The sequence below is a fragment of the Apodemus sylvaticus genome, chromosome 14 (assembly GCF_947179515.1).
Source record: "Apodemus sylvaticus chromosome 14, mApoSyl1.1, whole genome shotgun sequence".
NCBI classification, from domain to species: Eukaryota; Metazoa; Chordata; class Mammalia; order Rodentia; family Muridae; genus Apodemus; species Apodemus sylvaticus.
This window is the reverse complement of record NC_067485.1, coordinates 50,952,305-50,979,363: the sequence shown is the minus strand read 5'-3', so window position 1 is coordinate 50,979,363 and position 27,059 is coordinate 50,952,305. Positions and strand designations below refer to the sequence as shown.

At 42.0% G+C, this 27,059-nt stretch overlaps 1 protein-coding gene across 1 annotated transcript in view; it reads left to right on the top strand.

Annotated features, from left to right (window-relative positions):
* Positions 1–9,918, top strand: part of Gli3 (GLI family zinc finger 3) — a 291,629-nt gene extending 281,711 nt beyond the window's left edge. The window contains exons 13-15 of the mRNA XM_052157243.1: positions 122–412; positions 3,571–3,898; positions 4,379–9,918. Coding sequence (XP_052013203.1) covers positions 122–412; positions 3,571–3,898; positions 4,379–6,696 — 2,937 coding nt within the window. The 3' untranslated portion in view covers positions 6,697–9,918. The remainder of the gene's footprint in view (positions 1–121; positions 413–3,570; positions 3,899–4,378) is intronic.
* The last annotated feature ends 17,141 nt before the right edge of the window (positions 9,919–27,059 follow it).

The window sequence follows — 27,059 nt, the reverse complement described above, 5'->3', positions numbered from 1 at the left end:
GAGCTACCTGAATGCTCTGCAAGTGCCTTTGAAAGAATTAGAATTGTAAATGAGCAGCTGCTAAGTCATAATCACTTTTATTGCCATTCATCAATAATTCCTTTTTTGTGGAATTTGCTAGAAACCGTATGTATGCAAAATCCCTGGCTGCACCAAGCGCTACACAGACCCCAGCTCTCTCCGGAAACATGTGAAGACTGTGCACGGCCCTGAGGCTCATGTCACCAAGAAGCAGCGTGGGGACATGCACCCTCGGCCTCCACCCCCGAGAGACTCTGGCAGCCATTCGCAGTCCAGGTCCCCTGGCCGGCCAACTCAGGGAGCATTTGGTGAGCAGAAGGAGCTGAGCAACACTACCTCAAAGCGGGAAGAATGCCTCCAGGTGAAGACGGTCAAGGCTGAAAAGCCCATGGTATGTCATTCACTCTCCTGTTCTCCCGGAGCCAACCAGACTCGTTAAGAAAAACCCAGATGAACAGGGCGAGGGACAGCGCTCTCCCCCTTCATTGTAGCTGGCCACTCTTATTCGATTGAGACTGCTCACTCGAAGTTAATCTGCTTAGTCGGTATTTTTGCTCAGGGAGAGCTTCTAAGATTCTTACCTGACTTTTAAAACGGATCCATAGCTGTACCACTTGTGGCAGACAGACACAGTGTCTTCAACGTGGCTACTCTGTAGAGCATAATTCCTTGAGCCTTTCTACAAATAAGTTTTCTGTCTTCCTTGCCCTGTTGACCCCAAGATGAATAAGCTGAAGTCCTTATTCTTTGGGACTTTACAGTTCAGTGGGATGTACAGAGAGGAAAACACATAGAAGGAGGGGGCTAGGGAAGGGGAATTAGCAATGTGCTCCAAGGCCAGAGGCCCTGAGGACACAATTCAGCACTCAGACAGGGAGAGCAAGTGCCTCCTGGGGAAGGGGAAGGGGAAGGGGAAGGGGAGGGAGACAGAGCCACCAGTTGTGGGATTTGCCAGAGCGAAGGGGGAATAGGGCAAGGGCAAGATTAGTGTATGATCATGGGCTTAACAGCTCTTGTATTAAGGGTCACAGTGCAGAACAGGGAGAGTGGAGACAGGGACTGGATCTGCATGTCACTGCAACCCAAGATAACTTCTACTGCATCAAAAAAAGAGAGTTGCCAGAATTGTACGCAGTATCTCTTTAAATGACTTGGCATGTGAATATTTATAGAAAAATTAGATTATAAAGATAGAATTCAAACAGCTGAAGACCGAACTGTATATTTCCAGGTGAGAAAATTGAAGATCCTTGAAGTGAATCACAGGATCCTGTTTCCCCAACAGATGCTGTTGTGCTCATAGGCATTAAATACCAGATACCTTCACAGACACTTATTAATGAACATTACATTTCTAATATAATTTCTTTTAAAACATGTCTTTAAGTTGGTCATCATGCTATAAATTAAATTCTTTCTTCCTTTTTCTTATTAATGCAACACCTCTTCTGTCTATTGCTCCCAAATGTCTTGTTCTCACTTCCTAAGGACAGTGGGTAATAAGGTGAGGGATTTTTGGCTTCTCTATTTTTTTTTTCATTTTAACATGCAAACTTTCTTCCCATTTCATCTTCCTTTGGTTTTTATGGCATTGTGATATCCTTGGTGAGCATTACGCAGCTCTGTGCCTTGAACATAGCATGTGAAAGCTGTGAAGTCAGGTGATGACTCATTGTTACTTTGCCTGGGACTTCATAATAAGTCAAACTGGGCCAACCAAGCAGTTGTTCTCAAATTCTGTTTAATTACTATCTTGATTAGCATAAATTCAAGTGTGGGATTAGATATATACTGTGTTCTTTGAAAAAGACCTAGATAAATTTGTTAGCAACTTAACCTCCATTCAATGAGTGCATATAAGTAGTTTTCTGATTATAAGTGCCTGTGTCTTCTTACCTGTTTGGTGGCATATGTGTGTGCATAATCCTATACACAGATCTGTGCATGTATGTGTATATGTGTGTGTATGTGTGTATATATGTATGTATGTATTTATGTATATATATGTATTTATATATGTATATATATGTATTTATATATATATATATATATGTATATATGTGTGTGTGTGTGTGTGTGTGTGTGTGTGTGTATTATGTTGAGGAATGAAAGTTACCCAAAGCCTCCTAGAACCTCTGAAGAGTTGATACCTCAATACTTTGCCAAGGCAAAATAATTAATAATCTTCATACTCATAATCCGTTTTATAAATCTTTCTTAGCTCTGCTTGGTTGCCCAGGTTGAAGTTACTGTGCCATGTGGCACTTGCTGAGAAAGTATACATCTGCTTGAATTCATGCAAATGAATGTGAAAGTAAATAGAGCTACAAGGCTCCCCGAGAGAGTTCCCTCTACAGATACTTTCTAAGCAACCTTGTTCATCCCACCTGAGAATCCCTGAGTGAGTCTTTTACTTGCCGTTAGAGGATCCAGTTTCTATAGGAACACTGGAGGGGTTACTGCAGAGGCTCAGATTAGCCATCTTGGGGGTCTAAATATTAGGACTTTCAGTGGCCAGTGAACTTTTCTGAACACAGCTTTTGTGATGTGACTTCATCAGTAGGTACCCTTGCAGTTTTCGATAGACAAACTAGTTGTGCAGTGTGAGAACTACCCTGTGTGCCATAGGTCCGTTCACATGGCACTCCCCAGACCCTGAGCTGGGCAGACTTTCCACCTACTATTCCATAAGCCCTGGCTCTTTGATTGAGACTAGTCATTAGGAATAAGTTTTCATTAGTTACATAGTTCTCTTCCAGCATCTGTTTGGTTAAGATTAGGAGATCATACTAAGAGAGGCAAACACCAAGAGGAACCACAAAATAATTCTACAAACTCAGGGCTACTATCCATTGCAGCCTATCTTCCCTCCTGAGTGTGACAGGAGCAAAATGATTGATGTTTTACCGGTTACAGCCACCTTGATTCAGACCCTGGTTGAAGGTCTATAACACTAGCAAAGTGAGGCAAGCAGGAAAAACATCAAGTAATTTGAAGCCTAGAGGGGTCTTCTTGGAAGGAGATAAAGTATTTTATGAAAATCCCCTATATGCATGCTCAGCAAAATGAACCCCAGTTGGAACAATAATAATTACCAAAGCTTGTGACCTCATCTTTAACTTTGTCAGGTCTTTATACTTAGGTACTCACTGAGATTTATATTCATTTCCAGTAATAATTGATCTGTTAAGAATTAATCCCATTATATACATAAAGATTCTGTTGTAGTGAATGGTTAATAATGTCCTGGAGATAGAATTGAAAATGAGGAAGTATGTTCCCATAATTGGCATTTGAAACAGGGTCTCCTGGCTGATAGCTCTGATCACAGCACATCTAGCATCCTCTGCCATCCATCACCTCCCCTTGTGTATCAGCCTGGTTGGTGGGCCATTCTCATTTTGGCCCAAACATCCACCAACACATAGTTTTCCTTCTCATTTAACCTGCTAATAACCTGAAGGTTTTAGCTTGCATGAACTGTCATTTTGGCTTTCTCTCCCTTACCCTTCCTGATGTCATTTGGTTCCTTTCTTCTTGACCCAATAGACATCTCAGCCAAGCCCTGGTGGTCAGTCTTCATGCAGCAGCCAACAGTCCCCCATCAGCAACTATTCCAACAGTGGGCTCGAGCTTCCTCTGACTGATGGAGGTAGTGTAGCAGACCTCAGTGCCATCGATGAAACCCCGATCATGGACTCGACCATTTCCACGGCAACCACAGCCCTTGCTTTGCAAGCCAGGAGAAACCCGGCAGGGACCAAATGGATGGAGCATATCAAACTTGAAAGGCTAAAACAAGTGAATGGAATGTTTCCAAGACTGAACCCTATTCTACCGTCCAAAGCCCCTGCGGTATCTCCTCTCATAGGAAATGGTAAGTCCCACGCGAGACCATTGTCTTCCTGCTCAGGCTATTTCTTTCCCTCTCAGTGTGGCCAGAACACACCAAATGACCAACTGGAACACTTGGTTTTACATTTGTTAGTTTCTCCACAGATCCTAAACTGAGGCTAGACTATATAACCTGTGCTGATGTTGAAGCATTTGCCCTGCTTTTCCAGATGGTCCATATTTTGAAAATGGTAGCAGAATAATACTGGAATAAAAAGATTAAAATGTGAGGAACTCAGATTTTGATGAAGAAATTGTAATTGCTTGGGTTCAAGTAGGGCAAGAAAAACCTCCACAATAAGTGTGTTTGTGGTTAGTGCCTCAACTCTAGTCTCCTAAAACATAAAACCAAGAAAATTTTATTAGTTTGCCTAGTTCAAGGAACTATAAATGATGTCGGCACCTGACTTAAACTGTGTTTACCTTTCCATCTCTCTCCCCTCCGTATGTGCATCCCCTCCAGGCACACAATCCAATAACAACTATAGTTCGGGTGGGCCCGGGACACTCCTCCCGAGCAGAAGTGACCTGTCAGGTGTAGACTTCACAGTGCTGAACACACTCAACAGGAGAGACAGCAACACCAGCACTATCAGCTCTGCCTACCTGAGCAGCCGCAGATCCTCGGGCATCTCCCCCTGCTTTTCCAGCCGCCGGTCCAGCGAGGCATCACAGGCTGAAGGGCGACCCCAGAATGTGAGTGTGGCCGACTCCTACGATCCCATCTCCACAGATGCTTCGAGGAGATCCAGCGAGGCCAGCCAGGGTGACGGGCTGCCCAGTTTGCTCAGCCTCACCCCCGTGCAGCAATACCGCCTTAAGGCCAAGTACGCTGCTGCCACTGGTGGCCCACCACCCACACCTCTGCCCCACATGGAAAAGCTGAGCCTGAAAACCAGGATGGCCTTGCTAGGGGAGGGGAGGGACTCAGGCGTGACCCTGCCTCCAGTCCATCCTCCTCGGAGATGCAGTGATGGGGGAGGCCACACATACAGAGGGCGTCACCTGATGCCTCATGACGCACTAGCGAACAGTGTGAGGAGAGCCAGCGACCCTGTGAGAACAGTCTCGGAGAACATGTCACTTCCCAGGGTTCAGCGCTTCAGCAGCCTCAATAGCTTTAATCCTCCAAATTTGCCTCCATCCGTGGAAAAGCGTAGCTTAGTGCTGCAAAATTATACCCGGCAGGAGAGCAGCCAACCCCGGTACTCCCAAGCATCCCCTTGCCCCCCCAGCATCACAGAGAATGTTGCCCTGGAGGCTCTGTCTATGGATGCTGATGCTAACTTGAATGATGAAGATTTCCTGCCAGATGACTTGGTACAGTATTTAAATTCCCAGAACCAAACAGGGTATGGGCAGCCATTGCAGAGTGCCATCTCTGAAGATAGCAAAGTAGCCCATGAGCCAGAGGACTTGGACTTACCAGGGCTTCCAGACAGCCATGTTGGCCAGCAGTACCCAGCTCTGGAGCAGCCCTGCTCTGAGGGCAGTAAAACTGATTTGCCCATCCAGTGGAATGAGGTCAGTTCTGGAAGTTCTGATCTGTCATCCTCCAAGCTGAAATGTGCTCAGCGTCCTAGCGTACAGCAAGCTCGAGGCTTTGGGTTATACAACAATATGGCGGTACACCCACAGAATCTGTGGAAGGTTGGCACTGGCCCAGCTGGGGGATATCAGACCCTCGGGGAGAATGGCAGTACCTTCAATGGCCCAGAGCACTTTGTAATCCACAGTGGGGATGGACTTGGCACCAATGGAAATACTTTCCATGAACAGCCCTATAAGAGCCAGCAGTATGGGAGCCAGCTCAGTAGGCAGTCACTGACGTCCAGTGCTCTAGACAGTACCTGTGGTGCTGGGATTCAAGGGTCCAAGCTGAAAGGCAACAGCTTGCAAGAGAATGGGGGTTTGCTAGATTTTGGCCTGTCTGTGGCACCAAATGAGTTAGCTGGCAACACAGTGAATGGCATACAAACCCAAGATCAAATGGGACAGGGATACATTGGCCATCAGCTACTCAGTGGCAGCATGCAACACCAGGGGCCCAGCTGCCCTGGTCAACAGGTACTAGGGCAGGTTGGTGCTACCTCACACATCAACATCTATCAAGGGACAGAGAGCTGCCTACCAGGGACCCAGGACAATAGCAGCCAGCCATCGAGTATGGCAGTTATCAGGGGCTACCAGCCCTGTGCCAGCTATGGGGGTAGCAGGCGTCAGGCAGTGCCAAGGGGCAGCCTCACTCTGCAACAAGGACAGCTCAGTGACATGAGTCAGACCAGCAGGGTGAACAGCATCAAAATGGAGGCACAAGGTCAGTCCCAGCAGCTCTGCTCTAACATGCAGAATTATTCAGGTCAGTTCTATGACCAGACCATGGGCTTCAGTCAGCAAGACAGGAAAGCTGCCTCATTCTCCCTCTCAGATGCCAGCTGCCTGCTCCAGGGGAATGGCACTGAAAACTCTGAGTTACTTTCCCCAGGTGCTAACCAGGTGACAAGCACAGTTGACAGCTTTGAGAGTCATGACCTAGAAGGTGTGCAGATTGATTTTGATGCTATCATAGATGATGGGGACCATACTAGCCTAATGTCAGGGGCCTTGAGCCCAAGTATCATTCAGAACCTTTCCCACAGCTCCTCCCGTCTCACCACACCACGGGCATCCCTCCCATTCCCATCCCTGTCCATGAGCACCACCAACATGGCTATTGGGGATATGAGTTCTTTGCTGACCTCCCTTGCAGAAGAAAGCAAGTTCCTTGCAGTTATGCAGTAGGCGATAGGCAAGGAGGACCACAAATAGAGGTAAAACTTTAGGACTTGAAAGACTGAAATGACTCTGGATTTTTTTTTCTTTTTTTAAGTTCTGTATGTATTTTAGCAATCTCATCTCACCTGACTGGGATGTGTCTCAAGTATATTCCTTTTATGGAAAAGGACTCTGAAAAACCCTAAGGTATTCTAGGGGAGAAACTGTCTTCCATTTCAGTTTGAACCAGTATTGTGACATTCAAATCACCCTTGTGTTTTTTAACCTGTAAACCTGCCCTCTTTTGAGTGAAACAATGTAAATGTATAATGTGCATGTTCTTTCTTTTAGAAGAGAAGTCATCAAATTAAAAGATTTGGCTAGCTTCTCTGCTATCCCAGGAACTAGGAATTGGTGTGCTTGTGACCAAGGGGTGACAGGTCCACATTTTTTAAATTTTTCTTTACAGTACTCAGTGACTTGCTTTTATGTGTGTATGTATACTTTTAATTCCCACACTGAGTACAAGAGTTAAATAAATAGTGAGTTTGAAGATTATTTGTGGGTGCACTATAGTTAGTATAAATAGCAAGTTTTTATGTATCCTCCACCTTGATTCAATTCAGGGCATACTTTTAACAGCTCCACAAAAGTGGAAATGTGGGGATCCTGGAAATGAAGTAGTTTGATCAGGGTTTTTATAGGGGGAAATTCTGTAAGTGTGTATCCCATGGGTATGTCTATATGGTCAGTTCTCGGTTATCTCGCATACATTCCCTTCACCGTTATGAACATTCAGTGTTATTTAGCACTGCAGTGAGAGTAGACAGGCAGTTGTGCATATAGGTCACACTTTTAGCTTTTTGGTATGAAGTTAGACCAATTATATGTTGAAACAATTGGATAGAATTACTTTGAGGGCTGTTTTTTTGGACTCACTATAATTATTCATTGGTCTCACCTCTTCTCATTATCATAGGTAACTGAGAATTGAATTGACTATATGAAGCTCTAAGTAGGTATTTAAACAACCCACAACTGGATACATCACTGCCATTTATTAAATTCACAACAGCAAGAGAATATGTCTTTTCTAAGTGCCCTATTATAAAGGAAAAAATAAATGTGTAAAACTTAGTTGTAATAGGCAAAACTCACATACATTGACATCAGAAATAAATTGCTTAAACCAATTTTAGCATTGGAGAGTATGAAAGATGATATTTAGTAGCCATGTGAATTTCAGATACCATTAGTCCTTAACATTGGACCAGTACTTTTGTTTTGTATTCAGATTTTTAAAGATTTACACAGTGCAGCTGCTCTTCACACACAGATCAAACATGAGAGTCATACTATGTGTACACAGTATGTGGATTATCTAGCATAATACTTTAAAACTGTAAACGATTAGAGTAAAATGTTTACCCATCACCCCCAATATTGGAATTCCCCAAGGTGATTCTTGACAGGGTTGTGTGACTTCTCTTCTTAAATCCTGCCTATAAAATTAGGAGTAGGAAGATGAAAACCCAGTAGGTGTTAGGTAATAGGAAGAATATTATGACCAACCTATTTTGCTCATGCCTATTTTCTCTCTTTTGGAGCCCAAATTTCAACAGGGAAGAAAACTTTGCCATGTAGGATGACTTTGTGGCTAAGCTAGCCAGTTTGCTTTCTAATAGATGTCCCCAGGACCAGTAAAAACAATCTGTAAGTTTACCATGCCCTGCAGCCTTCTCCCAGAGGTTCCTTATAAATCAGAGGACAGTTCAGAAGAGTAAATACAGCAAGACTTCTTTTTGCCTCAAACAGGTCACGTTGTCATCACAAAATGGGTGATGGAATCCATGAATTTCATTTATCTAAGGTTTTTTTGTTTTTACGTCTCTGGTCTGGGTATGACCTGGCATGCCTTATTATTTGGCCAACTCTCTTTATTACTTTTGGTTTCAAAGAAGGGGGATCGGGGATACTTCTTCCTCAGCAAGAAGAATTAGTTTGGTCCCTGGTCACACCCATTGCCTCCTGCAGCAGAGACCTCTCTAGGTGGAGGCCTTGCGTGTGACCTTGAAGTTCTCAAGTGCAGTGGCTTTCCGTTTTGGCGGTCCCCCATCCTAGGAGATGGGCAGTGCACAGGGCCAGCACCCTTGCCTCCTTACCTTCTGCTTTTGACTTTTTCATTGTGTCCTTTTTTTAATTGTTTGTTTTCTTTCTTAGTTTCTAAGCTGTTTCCTTTAGATTTGTGGAATTGGTGTTTCCACTCAATATCTGACGTTTCTTAATATAAAGATTTCAGGATACAAGTAAAAAAAAAAAAAAAAAAAAAACCAAAGGAGGGTGAAAAGTGTTCTGTCCCAAGATTTCAATGATCTGTCATGACAGTCTGGTTCAAGAAAGATCATTTGGTCACTAAAGCTACCCCATGGGACATGAGATCTCTTCAGGCTTGGTGGTTCCTGTCAAAAATGCACTCACGGTCAGCAGCCTCTTTCCATTCCTTGGCTGTTGTATTTAGGAGAAACAGCTTTGACTCTCTCGAGTCACACACAGCTGCTTTTTGAATGAAAGTACAGGCCCATACATGGCACTCTTGTTTAATGTCTGTGTTAAATGTTTTTTTTTCATAATTTTCCTAAAGAATTAAGAAACTCACTTCCCTGCTCCTCACATGTTGGCTTGTCCTGAGCCACAGGTTTTGATTCTCGCGATGTATGTGCCTTATTTTATGTTTCTCTTGTCAATGAGAAGGACCAGATGTTGTTGTTGTTGTTGTCCACTCAGCACTCAGAGGCTGCATGCCCAGACAGTGTCTCCAGGAAGCAAACACGGGACTGTGGCAGTCTGCGGTGTTGGGTGCTCTGATTCCCTGTGTTGTTTGAAGCTAATAGGAGGGTGTTCTCCTCTGACAAGTTACACTTGTATATCCTGCAAATGTGTGAGATAAACTGCATTCCTTTTCTCCACCATTTTTTAGATTTTTAAAGAAGAAAATGTGTAATCCTTTTTAAAGAACAACACATGTAAATACATTCAAGTATTGTAGATGTAGAGTCGGGATGTGATGGCCTTGGGCCTTCCTTGGAAAAGCCTGTGGCTGCTCCGTGCTCATAAGCCATGGGAATGGCAGCCCAGAAACACGAACTCTGCCTTGGCTTTCAGAACCACTTAGTCCTTTTGTAACAAAGAAAAAATAAATGAATAATAAAAATGTTTCTTACAGTGTCAATAAAAAACTTTGTACTGAAATATTTTACTGGACCTTTTTTTAAAAAAAAAAATTTAAATCCTATTTTTAAAAACAGACAGGACATTTTCTCAAGAAAACTCCCTAGGCTATAGTTGACTTTAGAGTTAGCCCATGGGAAGGAGGCCTCTGATGGTAATGTGGAGAACACTATTACAAACTAGCATGAAAGGCAAAGGAGACAAAGACATTTCTGAATGGAGCTAGTCATTAAAAACCATGATAAAGTAAGCCTCCATGGGGCTGGAGAGAGGGCTCATTGGTTAATGGCACAGGCTATGCCAAAGGATCGTGGTTTGATTCTCAGTACCTATATGGTAGTTCATAAAGGCATGCAACTCTAGTTCCAGGGTTATATTACACTTATGTTAGAGTTCTCTAGAAAGACAGAGATCATAGAAAGAACACACACACACTCATATATGAGTTATTAGAATGACTTACAGGCTGTGGTCCAGCTAATCCAATGATGGCTACCTATTAACAGAAAGCCCATGAATCCAGTAGTTGTTTAATCCGTGGTCTTCAGTATTCTCTGAAATCCCAAAGAAGTAGGATTTAATGCCAGGGAAGAAATGTACTTGCTAACAAGAGCAAACAAACAAAGAGATTATTTTTTTTCTTCCACAGAAGTATTGTAGTGCAAGTTAAAGATGGATCTTCCCACCTCAAAAATCAAAAATCTGGATTAAAGTTTTACCTTCCTGACTCAAAAACCCAGATTAGAAGTGGGTCTTTCCATACCAGATAATCTAATTAAAAAAATCCCTCACACGTATGCCCAGTCATTAGGGTTTTTGTTAATTCCAGATGTAGTAAAACTGACAACTGAGAATAGTAGCCATCACACAAGTTGAATTTGCTATATGTATTCACTAGATGGAGATGGAAATGCTGGGAAATTAATTGGTGGTATAAAATAATGAACCTCACATACACAGGGCTGTACCAAGCATGCTAACAGCCCTAAGTTTCTTATTTTTATTGCTTTGTCCAACTCTGAGGAAGGGTGATAACATGGTTAAAAATCTGACAACTTGTCTCCTTTTTTATATACTATCCTTTTATCTAGAGATACACAAACACAAATGAAAATCTGGTAATATAGAGACTTTTCCCTCACACTTCTTTTTATGGTTGTGAGCCAAGCCTTTAATGGCTGAGCCATCTCTCCAGCCCTCCTCACACTTCTTTTAAATTTCTGTTTTATTCCATGTGTATGAGAGTTTTGTCTGCATATATGCCTATAGACCATGTGCACATCTGGTACCCATGAAGCCAGAAGAGTACATCAGATCCTCTGGAACTAGAGTTGCTTGTAGTCATGAGCCACCATGTGGGTGCTGAGAATCAAACTAGTTCTCTGGAAGAATAGCTGCACAGTACCATTAACCATGAACCATCTCTCTAGCCCGAGGGATGCTTATTTTAGCATGGCTTTCAAGGACTACCTCCATTCAGAAATATCTTTGTCTCCTCTGCATTTTCACACTGGTTTGCAGTAGTGCTTTCCACATTACCATCTAAGGACTCCTGTGTACTTTGTTAGTAACAGTGCATCTTGTACACCACCAATTTAGCACTGTTAATGGGAAATGGTTGCTGACTGGGTATCCCAAGCCACAGCATCAGCATCCATTGTAAACACAGGCACACATGAACTTAAGCATGTCCTCTTGATTCCCAAGGGGAAATCCCATTACCCAAAATGCTTTGATCTCTCACAAAGAGTATCCAAATAAATTTGGGGAAAAAATAAGAAAGCATGAATTTATACTCTGTCCAGGTATAAATCAGCTCACAAAGATGTATATCATTCAGCAAACCAAAAATAAAAAATGAAAGTGCCACTAATGAAAAGGTGGAAAGGCAGGGTTGTGCCCTATGTTAGTTAGAGCAGCAGGACTAATGTGTGGATGTGGGGAGTGGGGCTGTGTGTGAAGAGGTTTTTAGAAAGTTGCTCAATTTGTAGTTTGGCTAGTTGACTAGTCCAATAACAATGGCTGTCTCCCAAAGAAAAGCCAAGAATTCAGGAGTTGTTCCATCCAGAAGGCTGTATGTCTCAGCAGGACCTTGGTCTGCATTGGACTCTCAAAGACGTTCTAATCTCTGTGAAGGACTGATTGAGCAACAGGATAAATAAATTTGCTAGCAAGAATGAGGGCAAGCAGGCAAAAAAGCAAAAGCTTCCTTATGGCATGTCAGTGTGTGGGGGCTGAAACTAGAAGTTGAACCAGATTTGCCTCCTCGAGATATCCAATCAAGAAAATCCCTTGATTAGTCAAGTTGACAACTGAGATTAGCTATCATGTGCCTCAGATGCCTTTTTAATCCCAGAGGGCAGCAGTGGAGATGACTCACAGGTTTCCTTTGAAAATACCTCCTATTACATAATTGTATAAGTATAAAGATTCTAAATAATTTTATGTCTGAGAATTAAAGGGCTAACAAACAGCTGGATGTGAGGTAAATTCATTTTTAATTGTATTCATTTAAAATATTTTTTTTATCATACAATAAATTCTGATCATAGTTTTTTCTCCCTTGTCTCCTCTTCAATTCTCCCCACCTCCCCACTCATCCAAAGTTATGTTTATTCTAGAAAACAAACAGGCAGAAAAGTTAAAAATTAATAATGCACAGACAAAGAAAACAGCATAAGAACAGCCAGATGTAGTGACACACTCCTTTAACCCCAGCACTTGGGTGGGAGGGAGGCAGAGGCAAGCCAGTCTCTGAGTTCAAGGCACGCCTCATTTACAAAGTGAGTTTCAGGATGGCCAGGGCCCTACAGTGAAACCCTGTCTCAAAAACACCAAAAACAACCAAACCCCATAAGAACAAAACTGGAAATCATAATATACCAACAAAAGGCCGGTAAGTATTTGGTTTCCCTCTAGACCCATGACCTATCTAGTATCATATTCTTGGCCACCCAATCAATGCTTGGAATAGGTTCCACTTTGGAGAATGGACATTATGTCTAACCAGAAAGTGGTTGGTCACTCCCACATCTGTGCCACTATTGCACCAGCATATGCAGGCAAGTTACTGTTGTAGATCACAGCAGTAGGTGAGTTGGTTGTTCCCTTAACTCCAACTCACACACCACCCTCAACTCTTTCATAACTATCTCCTGATTATTATTTCTCTTTAACCTACTTACAGGATCCTCTCCTCTTATCACACCTCCATCTCCCTGCAAATTTTGCCTCTTGGTGCACACAGGGTCACTCTCATAGGCCTTTCTCATAGGTCTTTCTCATAGGCACTCTTAGCCTCTTCTATCCCATCACTGTTCTATGCCACCTACCAAACTACAGATGCTCTAACAGGAAATCCATAGCCACCATTCTCCTAAATTAAAGAAATAGAACACCCAACAAAGACTAGATATTAACATGTAAAAATCATATCAATCATAACTCCAGATGACTAGACACCAGTGCAAAAACCCAAACATTAACAAACAAGAGAATATGTTTCTACCAGAAACAGTAACCCTTGGTCCCAAGAGACCTGGAAGGCACAGTGATGAAACTGGGCCAATGAAAAAAGAGATGAAAAATGAAGAGGGATCCTAAAGAGGTCAGTGTGGCTAGAGAAAACATCTGGGTCAAGGAATTTATTGACCAAGTCACTGGGCACCATGGGAGATGTCATAACTTTCAGTGTGATGGCTGAAAAGTGGAATCAGACCAGAAACTTGAATGACAGATGATTCAAAGTTGAATTTAGTGACTTTTTCCAAAAACGCCACATCTCATTTCACTTAAGATGCTATCCAATGATCAGATGTTACTCCATCTCCCCAATGTGAAGAAACGGTACTGCCAAATTGTTAGGAAATGAAAGCACAGATTTCCAAAACAAGCAAGCAAGCAATACAACAACAAAGCCATGTTATAGTCTGAATAGTTATCAAGGTGGAGAAATGCACACCCGGCTGCTGTGGCATAGATTATGTTCCAAGGAGAAAGGAATGTGTGGGTTTTCTTAGCTTTTTTCTGTTTCTTTCTCCAGTTCCTCTACTCATTGATTCTTCCCTTCCTCTTCTCCATCCTCTTCTTTCCTGCCAGGGACTTAGCTTTGTTAATTAGTCACTATAAAAAGAGCAGAAGAAAGGCAACGTCCATGGGAAAGCAAGCAGAAAATCCATCAGACCTACCTGCATCTCTGAGATGTAGTTGAGTCGTGATGCACAGGCAGCTCCGACTCGTGAAGAAGGAAAGCATGCAATGTATCAGGAAGGCCACTGAACTTGAACTGGGGCTTTGGAATAAACAGAGTGAGGGTAAGACTGAATGAAATAAGAGAAACATGAAATGGGCTCATAAGCAAGGTTTTGTTTTGTTTTGTTATCCCGTTGGAGGAAATGTTTATAAAAGCATTAGTAGTGATGGTAGATGGCCAGTAATGGGATGCTGGAAAAGAACTGATGGGAATCAGAGAGAAAAGGGTGCCCTTGGCTCCTTCAAGCCAAGTTCTTCCCTATAGAAGGAAGCAGGACAGCGGGTAGGAAGGGCACCCAGGTATACAGCCTCCCTTCCATTGCCTCCAGCCTTGGTACCTGGAAAGCAGAAACATGGTAACACTGGGAAGAACCAGGACCAGAAACAGGGCTTTTCTCCACAGTTGGCTGCAAGAAACTTCTTGTAATTCTGTGTTTTCGTGCCTGTAAGTTCTTTCTCTCACGTTGCAAGGATACAATTTCCTCATTGTTTCTTCTGTTTCCCATCATGCCACAGACCTGTACAGCTCAGCTAACCTGTCTTTCTGTGTCTTTTTTCCCTTCTGGAGAAGGCTGTGTGAGTACCTGAAGAGAGAGGTGGTCTGGCCAGTGAGCTAGCCAAATCCGCAAGGAGCAGCACCGAGCCAGCCTTGCTTACAGGCCTTGCTTGGGGCATAAGGCTGGCTGCTATTTTTTTTTTTTTTTTTAAGTGCTGACCAAGGTGACGTTTTTTGGCCTGGGGAGGATAATTCCCACACAGCTTAGATCTAATGGTGCCTCCTCAACCACCAGCTAAAGAATGATTCATAACAAAAAGCTAAAATTTCGTTGAATCCAATCCCTACTTTGAGAAAGGGCCCAGGCTTACAATGTGTACTTCTAATGCAGAAGTAAAAGGCATATCTCAGTAGCGGTGGCCCTCTTGGTCATCAGTTTCCAGTCTATTTAAATAAAGGCCCCACATTTAAATAAAAGCAGTTGGCTGTATGTTTAGCCCAGTGCATCACTCTTGTTTGTGCTAAAGCCATGCTAGCTGAAGAGCTAACAAAACAGACCCTTACGTGGTCATGAAGGAGAGGTGGGAGCCTTGTCTGTGCTCTTTTCGTGTCCACATCTGATACCCTCTGCCTGCAGGAGGGGCAGGGAGAACACTTTCGCCAGGAGCAGCAGCACAGTCCAGCTTGAATACTCCTTGCTTCTGGATTAACACTCTTCCCCTGCAGCTGGGAAACCTCCTGTACTCAGAAATTCCAGGGGCCCCAACATGATCCAGGCTCAGAAATTGGGCCTCAGCCCCTTACTGTTGGCAGGCACAAGTCTCCAACCCTCCAAGGCTTGCAGGAGCCAAATGCACTGTGGAGGTGTGATTCACTGAGTTCCCAGAGGAATGGTCCCCAGCCAGCTGGCAGGGAGCTACTGAGTGTCCAGGCCAAGGCATTCCATTGCTGTTAGCTGGAAACAAGCAGCCAGCTACCTCCCTTCTCTTACTTGCTGGCTGAGACATGGAGCTGGAGATGAGCCAGGGATCTTGGGAGAAGGGAAAAAGAGGGGATCTGAGCTGCTTGTGGCCAAGATAAGTCTGTGGCTGAGGTCCTCAGCTGAGTTAAGTCAAAAAATATTTTTATTTTCATTTGAAGATGATTCTTTTTTTTTTTTGTCTTTTTTTTTATTCGATATAATTTATTTACATTTCAAATGATTTCCCCTTTTCTAGCCCCCCCCACTCCCCGAAAGTCCCGTAAGCCCCCTTCTCTTCCCCTGTCCTCCCTCCCACCCCTTCCCAGTTCCCCGTTCTGGTTTTGCCAAATACTGTTTCACTGAGTCTTTCCAGAACCAGGGACCACTCCTGCTTTCTTCTTGTATCTCATTTGATGTGTGGATTATGTTTTGGGTATTCCAGTTTTCTAGGTTAATAACCACTTATTAGTGAGTGCATACCATGATTCACCTTTTGAGTCTGGGTTACCTCACTTAGTATGATGTTCTCTAGCTCCATCCATTTGCCTAAGAATTTCATGAATTCATTGTTTCTAATGGCTGAATAGTACTCCATTGTGTAGATATACCACATTTTTTGCATCCACTCTTCTGTTGAGGGATACCTGGGTTCTTTCCAGCATCTGGCAATTATAAATAGGGCTGCTATGAACATAGTAGAGCATGTATCCTTATTACATGGTGGGGAATCCTCTGGGTATATGCCCAGGAGTGGTATAGCAGGATCTTCTGGAAGTGAGGTGCCCAGTTTTCGGAGGAACCGCCAGACTGCTTTCCAGAGTGGTTGTACCAATTTGCAACCCCACCAGCAGTGGAGGAGTGTTCCTCTTTCTCCGCACCCTCTCCAACACCTGCTGCCTCCTGAATTTTTAATCTTAGCCATTCTGACTGGTGTAAGATGAAATCTTAGGGTTGTTTTGATTTGCATTTCCCTAATGACTAATGAAGTTGAGCATTTTTTAAGATGCTTCTCCGCCATCCGAAGTTCTTCAGGTGAGAATTCTTTGTTTAACTCTGTACCCCATTTTTTAATAGGGTTGTTTGGTTTTCTGGAGTCTAACTTCTTGAGTTCTTTATATATATTGGATATTAGCTCTCTATCTGATGTAGGATTGGTGAAGATCTTTTCCCAGGCTGATCTGAAGCGGAGAGAGTTGACCTGAGGGCTTCTGCCTGAGGCCTTGCCCCAGATTGTGTCTGTGGACCAGATGGAACCCGTGTGCACCCCCAGGGAGCTCCGAAGGTATATGCTGCTGTGACCTCCCCTGTGTTCCGCTCACTCCGCTGGGCAGCCGATTTCCCCAACCGTGCTGGCGCACACTAGGTTAGCCTTGTCGCCCAGGCCCTGAGTCCAGGCAAAAGCCTGGGAGGCCAAGGTCCGAGCAAAGTTCCCCTAGGGCTATGACTGTTAATTGGGTCTGCCAGGTGACCTGGATGGCGGGCGTGCGCGTCCGCGCTCCGCGAAAGCACCGGGAGAGTCTGTTGTGCTAATAACCTCCTGGGCGGGTTGACACACAGATGGCCCACCAAGCCGCCCAGTTCTTGGGGTCAGTCCTGTGTCTTTTGGGGCCTAGACCCCCGTTTTGTTAGCCTCAGGCTACGCTTGTTAGCAGTCTCTCCCCTCCCGAGCACTCTGGGTCCTGTAGGCAAAATGGCGGCGCGTGCGCTGGCCGGGGCAAAAAAAAAAACTCCTGGCTGGGTTGGCGCCCCGATGGCCACTCGAACAGCCCAGGGCCTGGGTGCAGGCCAACGCCCGTCTGGCTCAGACCCCTGCGGTGTTGGGCCTAGGATTATGTTTGTGTACCTCAGTCTGTCCGATCTCTGGAGCCCGGAATCAAGAAGGAGGTGAGTCTCTCCTGACTGGCGGGAAGCCGAGTTCTGAAGTGGCTTCCGCGCAGCGAAAGGCTCCGCAGAACCGCAGCTGCTTGCCGCCCGGCTGGTCAGCGAAGGTCAGTGGTCGTGGGCGCAGGGCCTAACTGGACCCTGTGTCGCCTTGGTTCCACCGCTGATGGCCCTTCAGCTGGACCAGCTACTGCTGCCGCCGCCGCCACCACCGCCACCGCCAGTCCTTAGCTATTCTTAATCTCTTTACTCTTAACAGACCATGGTGTCCCGGAACCCAGCTCCCCTGACACTTTCCATTTGACCCACATCCTTCTAAAATTGAGATGAAACACCGTGATAAACTTTTCACTTCAAGATTATACAAAGAATGAAAACCAAAGACTCTACTAAAGCAACCTCCACTTCAAGCTTAAATCAGTGTGTCAATAGAATTGAGTAAATAGTTAAGATATTTTTCACCTGCCTTTGCCCCATCTGTATAAGAGTCGCAAACACCGTTTACAGCATATCCTCATAGCAGAAGACTAAGAGTACTACATTGGTCCACAGTATAGAAAGTAAATAACAGTCTTCCCATTCTGGTTGCCTTGATCCAGGATTTCTTCACTTGCTGTGGAGTTTTGAACAATTTAATATCTCTCTGCACAATTCTACCAGAGCATCCAACAGCTTCCAACATGCTGATGACTCCAACTACTTTGAAGTGCATTCAGTGCATTCTGAGGCTCTTCTAAATAAAGTAGATTTAACACACTGCCAACGCTAAAGTTTTAAAAACAAGCTGACGATAGTGTAACCATGTTCACTAAAATCTCAGCTTCGTCAGTCACTGATTTTCCTTTTTTTCTTCTTTTTCTTTTTCTTTTTTTTCATTTATGGGAATACACTGGATTTATTTTTTTTCACTATTTGATATATTCTTTATTTATATTTCCCCTCCAAATCCCCCTATCCCATCCCCCACCCCTGCTGGCCAACCCAATCACTCCCACTTCCCTTTCCTGACATTATCATACACTGGGGCATCAAGCATTCACAGGACCAAGGGCCTCTCCTTTCATTGATGTCCAACTAGGCCATCCTCTGCTACACATGCTGCTGCAGTTCTGGAGCTGCAAACCCTTGAGTTCCTTGAGTCCTTTCTCTAGCTGTGCTCAGTCGAAAGGTTAGCTCAGAGCATCCACCTCTGTATTTGTCAGGCACTGGCAGAGACTCTCAGGAGACAGCTCTATCAGGCTCCTGTCAGCAAGCACTTGTTAGCATCCACAATAGTGTCTGGGTTTGATAGAACCCCAGGTGGGGCAGTCTCTGGATGGCCTTTCCTTCAGTCTCTGTTCCACACTTTGTCTCTGTATCTCCTCCCATGGGTTTTTTGTTCCCCCCTTCTAAGAAAGACCAAAGTATTCACACTTTGGTCTTCCTTCCTCTTGAGCTTCATGAGGTCTGTGAATTGTATCATGGGTATTCCAAACTTCTGGGCATACCATGGGCGTATCAGTGAGTGCATACAATGTGTGTTCTTTTGTGATTGGGTTACCTTACTCAGGATGATATTTCTAGTTCCATCCATTTTCCTAAGAATTTCATGAAGTCAGTTTTTTTGTAATAGCTAAGTAGTACTCCACTGTGTAAATGTACCACATTTTCTATATTCATTCATCTGTTGAAGGATATATGGGTTGTTTCCAGCTTTTGGCTATTATAAATAACGCAGCTATAACCATAGCAGAGCATGTGCCCATATTAAATGTTGGAGCATCTTCTGGGTAAATGCCCAGGAGTGGTATAACTGGGTCCTCAGGTAGTAATATGTGCAATTTTCTGAGTAACTTCCAAACTGATTCCCGAGTGGTTGTACCAGCTTGCAATCCCACCAGCAATGGAGGGGTGTTCCTCTTTCTCCACATCCTCTTTAGCATCTCCTGTCACTTGAATTTTTAATATTAGCCATTCTGACTGGTGTGAGGTAGAATCTCAGGGTTGTTTTGACTTGCATTTCCCTGATGATTAAAGATATTAAACATTTCTTTAGGTGCTTCTCAGTCATTCAGTATTCCTCAGTTGAGAATTCTTTGTTTAGGTCTGTAGCCCATTTTTCAATAGGGTTATTTGGTTCTCTAGAGCCAACCTTCTTGAATTCTTTGTATATATTGGATATTAGCCCTCTATCAGATGTAGGATTGATAAAGATCTTTTTCCAATCTGTTGGTTGCCATTTTTTTTGTCCTCTTGACAGTGTCTTTTGCCTTACAGAAGCTTTGCAATTTTATGAGGTTCCATTTGTCAATTCTTGATCTTAAAGCATAAGCTATTATTGTTCTGTTTAGGAACTTTTCCCCTGTGCCCATGTGCTCCAGGCTCTTGCTCACTTTCTCTTCTATTAGTTTCAGTGTGTCTTGTTTTATGTGGAGGTGCTTGATCCACTGGGACTTGAGCTTTGTACAAGGAAATAAGAATGGATTGATTTGCATTCTTATATACATGCCAACCACCTGTTGAACCAGCACCATTTGTTGAAAATGCTCTTTTTTCTACTGGATGGTTTTACCTCTTTTGTCAAAGATCAAGTGACCATAGGTGTGAGGGTTCATTTCTGGGTCTTCAATTCTATTCCATTGATCTACATGCCTGTCACTGTACCAATACCATGCAGTTTTTATCATGATTGCTCTGTAGTACAGTTTGAGGTCAGGGATGGTGATTCTGCCAGTTATTTTATTGCTGAGAATAGTTTTCACTATTTTTTTTGATATTCCAGATGAATTTGCAAATTGCTCTTTCTAACTCTGAAGAATTGAGTTGGAATTTGGATGAGGATTGCATTGAATCTGTACATTGCTTTAGGCAAGATGGCCATTTTTCCTTTACTAATCCTACCAATCCATGAGCAGGGGGAATCTTTCCACCTTCTGAGATCTTCTTTGATTTCTTTCTTTAGAAACTGAAGATCTTGACATACAAATCTTTCACTTGCTTAGTTGGAATCACACCAAAGTATTTTAGATTATTTCTGACTATTGTAAAGGCTGTTGTTTCCCTAATTTCTTCATCAGCCTGTTTATCCTTTGAGTAGAGGAAGGCCACTGATTTATTTGAGTTAATTTTATATCCAGCCACTTTGCTGAAGTTGTTATAAGCTCGGGAGTTCTCTGGTAGAATTTTTGGGGTTACTTAATCATACTATCATATCATCTGCAAATAGTGATACTTTGACTTCTTCCTTTCCAATTTGTATCCCTTTGACATCCTTTTGTTGTCTAATTGCTCTGGCTAGGATTTTCAGTACTATATTGAATAGGTAGAATGGGCAGCATTGTCTAGTCCCTGATTTTAGTGGTATTGCTTCAAGTGTCTCTCCATTTAATTTGATGTTGACTACTGTATATTGTTTTTACTCTGTTTAGGTATGGGCCTTGAATTCCTGATCTTTCTAAGACTTTTATCATGAAGGGGTATTGGATTTTGTTAAATGCTTTCTCAGCATCTATTTAAATGACCGTGTGTTTTTTTTCTTTGAGTTTGTTTATATAGTGGATTACATTAATGAATTTCTATGTATTGAACCATCCCTGTATCCCTGGGATGACGCCTACTTGATCATGATGGATTTGATATGTTTTTGGATTCAGTTTTTGAGAATTTTATTGAGTGTTTTTGCATCAATATTCATACTGGAAATTGGTCTGAAGTTCTCTTTCTTTGTTGGGTCTTTGTGTGATTTAGGTATCAAAGTAATTGTGGCTTCATTGAATGAATTGGGTAGAGTTCCTTCTGTTTCTAATTTGTGTGTTGGTATTAGGTATTCTTTGAACATATGATAGAATTTTATACTAAACCCATCTGGTCCTGTGCTTTTTTTTTTTTTTTTTTTTTTTTTTTTTTTTTTTTTTTTTTGGTTGGGAGACCTTTAATGACTGCTTCTATTTCTTTAGGGGTTATGGGACTGCTTAGATGTTTTATCTATTCCTGATTTGGTACCTGGTGTCTGTCTAGAAAATTGTCCATTTCATCCAGACTTTCCAGTTTTGTTAAGCTTTTGTAGTAGGATCTGATGATTTTTTTTTGATTTCCTCAGTTTCTTTTGTTATGTCTCCCTTTTCATTTCTGATTTTGTTAATTTGGATACTATCTCTGTGCCCTCTGGTTTGTCTGGCTAGGAGTTTATCTATCTTGTTGATTTTCTCAAAGAACCAGCTCCTGGTTTGGTTGATTCTTTCTATAGTTCTTTTTGTTTCTACTTGGTTGATTTTAACCCTGAATTTCATTAGTCCCTGACTTCTACTCCTCTTGGGTTTATTTGCTTCTTTTTGTTCTAGAGCTCTCAGATGTGCTGTCAAGCTTCTAGTGTATACTCTCTCCAGTTTCATTTTGGAGACACTCAGAGCTATGAGTTTTCCTCTTAGCACTGCTTTCATTGTGTCCCATAAGTTTGGGTATGTTGTAGCTTTGTTTTCACTAAATTCAAAAAAGTCTTGACTTTCTTTCTTTCTTTCTTTTCTTTTCTTTTCTTTTCTTTTCTTTTCTTTTCTTTTCTTTTCTTTTCTTTTCTTCCTTCCTTCCTTCCTTTCTTTCTTTCTTTCTTTCTTTCTTTCTTTCTTTCTTTCTTTCTTTCTTTCTTTCTTTCTTTCTTTCTTTCTTTCTTTCTTTCTTTCTTTCTTTCTTTCTTTCTTTCTTTCTTTCTTTCTTTCTTTCTTTCTTCCCTGACCAAGTTATCATTCAGTATTATGTTGTTCAACTTCCATGTGTATTTGGGCTTTTTATTGTTTTTGTTGTTATTGAAGACCAGGTTTTGTCTGTGGTGATCTGATAGGGTGCATGGGATTATTTCAGTCTTCTTATATCTGTTGGGGTCTGTTTTGTGACTGATCATATGGTGAATATTGGAGAAGGTACCATGAGGTGGTGAGAAGAAGGTATATTCTTTTGTTTTAGGATAAAATGTTCTATAGATATCTGTGAAATCCATTTGGTTCATAACTTCTGTTAGTTTCACTGTTTCTCTCTTTAGTTTCTGTTTCCATAATCTACCCATTAATGAGAGTGAAGAGTTGAAATCTGGCACTATTATTGTGTCAGGTGCAGTGTGTGCTTTGAGCTTCAGTAAAGTTTCTTTTATGAGTGTGGGTGCCCTTGCATTGGAGCATAGATATTCAGAGGTCTTGGTAGATTTTTACTTTGATGAATATGAAGTGTCCTGCCTTATCTTTTTTATTAACTTTAGATTGAAAGTCAATTTTATTTAATATTAGAATGGCTACTCCAGCTTGCTTTTTGGGGACCATTTGCTTGGAAAATTGTTTTCAAGCCCTTTACTCTGAGGTAGTGTCTGTCTTTGTCACTGAAGTTGGTTCGCTGTATGTAGCAAAATGTTGGGTCCCGTTTACATATCCAGTCTGCTAGTCTATGTCTTTTTATTGGAGAATTGAGTCCATTGATATTAAGAGATATTAAGGAAAAGTGATTATTGCTTCCTGTTATTCTTGTTATTAGAGGTGGGACTGGATTTATGGTAAGATATTGTGTAAATTTGTTTTTGTCACAGAATATCTCAGTTTCTCCATTTATGGTAATTGAAGTTTCCTGGGTATAATAGCCTGGGCTGGCATTTGTGTTCTCTTCGGGTATATATGACATCTGCCCAGGATCTTCTGGCTTTTATAGTCTGTGGTGAAAAGTCTGGTGCAATTCTGATAGGTCTGACTTTATATGTTACTTGACCTTTTTCCCTTCCTACTTTTAATATTCTTTCTTTGTTTTGTGCCTTTGGTGTTTTGATTATTATGTGATGGGAGGAATTTCTTTTCTGTTCCAATCTATTTGGAGTTCTGTAGGCTTCTTGTATGTTCACTGGCATCTCTTTCTTTAGATTAGGGACGTTTTCTTCTACTATTTTGTTGAATATATTTACTGGCCCTATAAGTTGGAATCTTTGCTCTCTTCTATACCTATAATCCTTAGGTTTAGTCTTCTCATTGTGTCCTGGATTTCCTGTATGTTTGGGGTTAGGAGATTTTTGCATTTTTCATTTTCTTTGACTGTTGTGTCAATGTTTTCTGCGGTATCTTCTGCATCTGATATTCTCTCTACTATCTTTTGTATTCTGTTAGTGATGCTTAAATCTATGACTCCTGATCTCTTTCCTAGGTTTTTCTATCTCCAGAGTTGTCTCCCTTTGTGATTTCTTTATTGTTTCTACTTTCATTTTTAGATCCTGGATGATTTTGTTCAATTCCTTCGCCTGTTTTGTCATGTTTTCCTATAAGTCTTTATGGGATTTTTGTGTTTCCTGTTTAAGGGCTTCTACCTGTTTACCTATGTTCTCCTGTATTTCTTTAATGGAGTTATTTATGTCCTTCTTAAAGTCCTCTATCAGCATCATGAGATGTGATTTGAAATCTAAATCTTGATTTTCCAGTGTGTTGAGGTATGCAGGACTTGCTGTGGTGGGAGAACTGGGTTCTGATGATACCAGGTAGCCTTGGTTTCTATTGGTAAGGTTTTTGTGTTTTCCTTTCACCATCTTGTTTTCTTTGGTGTTAGATGGTCTTGCTGTCTCTGGCTGGAGCTTGTCCCTCCTGTGGGCCAGTAAGCCTGTGTCAGCACTCCCGGGGGCAGATGGAGACTGAAAGGTTCCTGTCCCAGATGCTCTACTGTTCCCATGCACTGTGCTGTGCCCTCCTGGCCAGTCCCACTTTGGATACTTATTGGAGATAAAGTGGAGATCTCACCTCTGAGTAAGAGCACTCCTGGGAGACAGCTCTTTCCAGGCAGGACCCGTGTACAGAGGGCTGTGGAACAGTCTTAGCTCCTGGGTGCTGATGGAGACCTGAGTGTTTCTTAGAACACAGGATGCAAAAAAGATTAAAGGGAGTTTTGATCTGTTATTTTATTTCTGATGTCAGCCCCAACTGCTGTTACACAACTCACTTTCAGTATTAACCATATGGGTAATTGCATTAGTGGGATCTCAGAAACTAAGAGCTCATTTCTCCACAAGGCTATGTAAAACTCAGATGGAAGCCACAAGTTTAGACCACTGATGTTTCTAAAAAGCTGAAAATTCAGGAGTTTTGTTGTCCTTGTAAGGTTAATAGCTATTAGGTTTATTCATAGAACTTAGTACAGCCTCATTCGTATGTTCAATTTTATTACAAAGACTACAGCCAAGGAACAGAGTGGGGTGACACATATGCCAAGGTGTGCAAAAACCCTCTCCCCCTAAAGTCAAATGTGTACCTGAGAGCACATTAGTGTGTCCACCAACTAAAGAGCTTCACTGAGTTTTGTTCTACAGATATTTAATGCAGTTTCTTTTATTTAAGCAAAACTGATTAAATCATTAGCCACCTGATCTAATGAAACTGACCATTCCTCCTTCCTGCAGAAATAAAACCAGCTCACTGTTTCAACCCTCCAATCACATGTATGGTCTTTTTGTAGCCAACCCTTAGTATGACACTTTTTTTCAAACATTCATATCATTGGTATGAACTCAAATGTGATTCTATGATCTTTGAATAGTAAATGTAGTCCTGTTGCTGGGATAGTAGTAAAGACAAAGGCCAGTCTTCATTCTACAATTGGGAATTTCTTTCTTCTTGGAATCCAAGAGGTCCAGGACAAAGAACAAGATGTACCTGGAGCTCTGAGATCCCAGGTCTCTGGTAAAACCTTGATGTGGGCTGACATTTGCACACAGTATCAATGCCACCAAAAGCTAAATATAAGATGTACACATGTTGAAGCATCAAAGTTTTGGCGAGGACTCATAATTGTAGATACAAAGTGCTTGTCCCTGAAATGAGTAAGAAGTATACAATGGAAATTTCCCCTGTCAATATTTATTTAATTACAGATGGTTTTGTTTCAAGCCCATGTAGATCTTCCTATTATGGCCTTCTTCCCTCTTGAAACTTCAGTGGAAACCCTACCTCCTTGAATCTCACTGATGGTCTAACACTGTGAAGTTACCTATATTCACTTTCTTTTTGTTGACACTGCTGAATAAGGTAATTTGGAATTTCAATGGACTGTATCTTCAATTTAACTTTCCCAAGTTGGCTTTTCTAAGACCTTTCCCCTCATATTCCAATCTGTAGCTCTATGCAGTCAGTACAAAGTTAAGACATCCCCTTCCCTCCTTCATAGTTCTTGAGACCCTAAAGGCATGTATATAAGCCTTAAGAGGCTAATTTGGATCAAATTAGAGCCACTGGGTAGTCATAGAGCCCTTGGGACTATCCAATGAGCTTTTTGGTTCATCTTCATTCCCTCTTCTAAAGCTTAGATCAGATCCCTAATAAAATATATGCCAAGGTAGAGGGAGAAAATGTGTAGATATTGGTGGAAAGTTTTAATTATCATATTTATCAGGTAACCTTAACTTATTCCAGCCACTGGGACACAAAAATTCATATAAAATTATAAAGTGCAGCAAAGACAAGGATCAACTATTATGATAACTACTGAGTTTTCCATCCGTCTATTAATGTGGGATTTGGGAATAAACATAATGAAAAAAATAAAATTGTATGTATGTCTAGCTACATGTTTATAAAAATATGTACTTTATGGGCCTATGATATTGTCCTGTTTTTTTGATGGTGCTACCCAATCAGCTAGTAAAACGTCTTAAGTGATTCTATTTTTATAAACTGAGAAAGAAATAAGCACTTGTATAAATATTCCTACATGAATATATAGGAACTGTGCTGGCTAGTTTTATGTCAACTTGACAGAAACTAGATTCATCTGAGAGTGTAAAAGCTTGATCTAGAAAATCATTCCATAAGATCAGGCTGTGAGCAAACCTGTAGAACATTTTCTTAGTGATTGATGGGAGAAGGCCCAGCCCATTTTGTATAATGCCACCCCTGAACTGATGCTGGGTTCTATGAGAAAGTAAACTGATCAAGCCATGGAGAGCAAGCCCATAAGCAGCATGCCTCTGTGGCATCTGCATACATTCCTTCCTTCCTCCAGGTTCCTGCTCCTTTTAAGTTTCTGTCTTGATTTCCTTCAAAATGAAGAGTGAGGAGGAAATATGTGCCAAATAAACCCTCCATGGCTTGCTTTGGTCATGGTATGTCATCACAGCAATAGTAACCTTAACTAAGACAGAGTTTGGACCAGGATTATGGGGTATGCCAGGGACACACCTGACCATGTGTTTTTCAATTGTGGGAGAACTTTGGAACATAGGGCAAGAAAAGCCATTGACTATTCCAAGTTTGGTGAGTTGTTCTCTGGGCTTTTAGAAGATAAATATTGGAAGCAATATAGACAATGAAGGTATGGCTCATGAAGATTCACAGGGAAGTTTAAAGAGTTCCTTCATGCTCTATCTGGGCCATTTGCTATTTTGAGTTAAGCATCTGTGGTTCTGGTTAGCTTGAGTGGAAGAATCAGCTATGAGTAACAACATACCAGACCCACTAAAATAAAACTTTTGTTTTTCTGGGAGAATTGATGCTGGTCAGCTGGAGCTAAAAAATTAGCTGTGATTAACGAAAGACTAGCATCATCTTGGTGAAGTCTGGGAAGTGTTTTCTCAGGACCATCTGTGTCCCA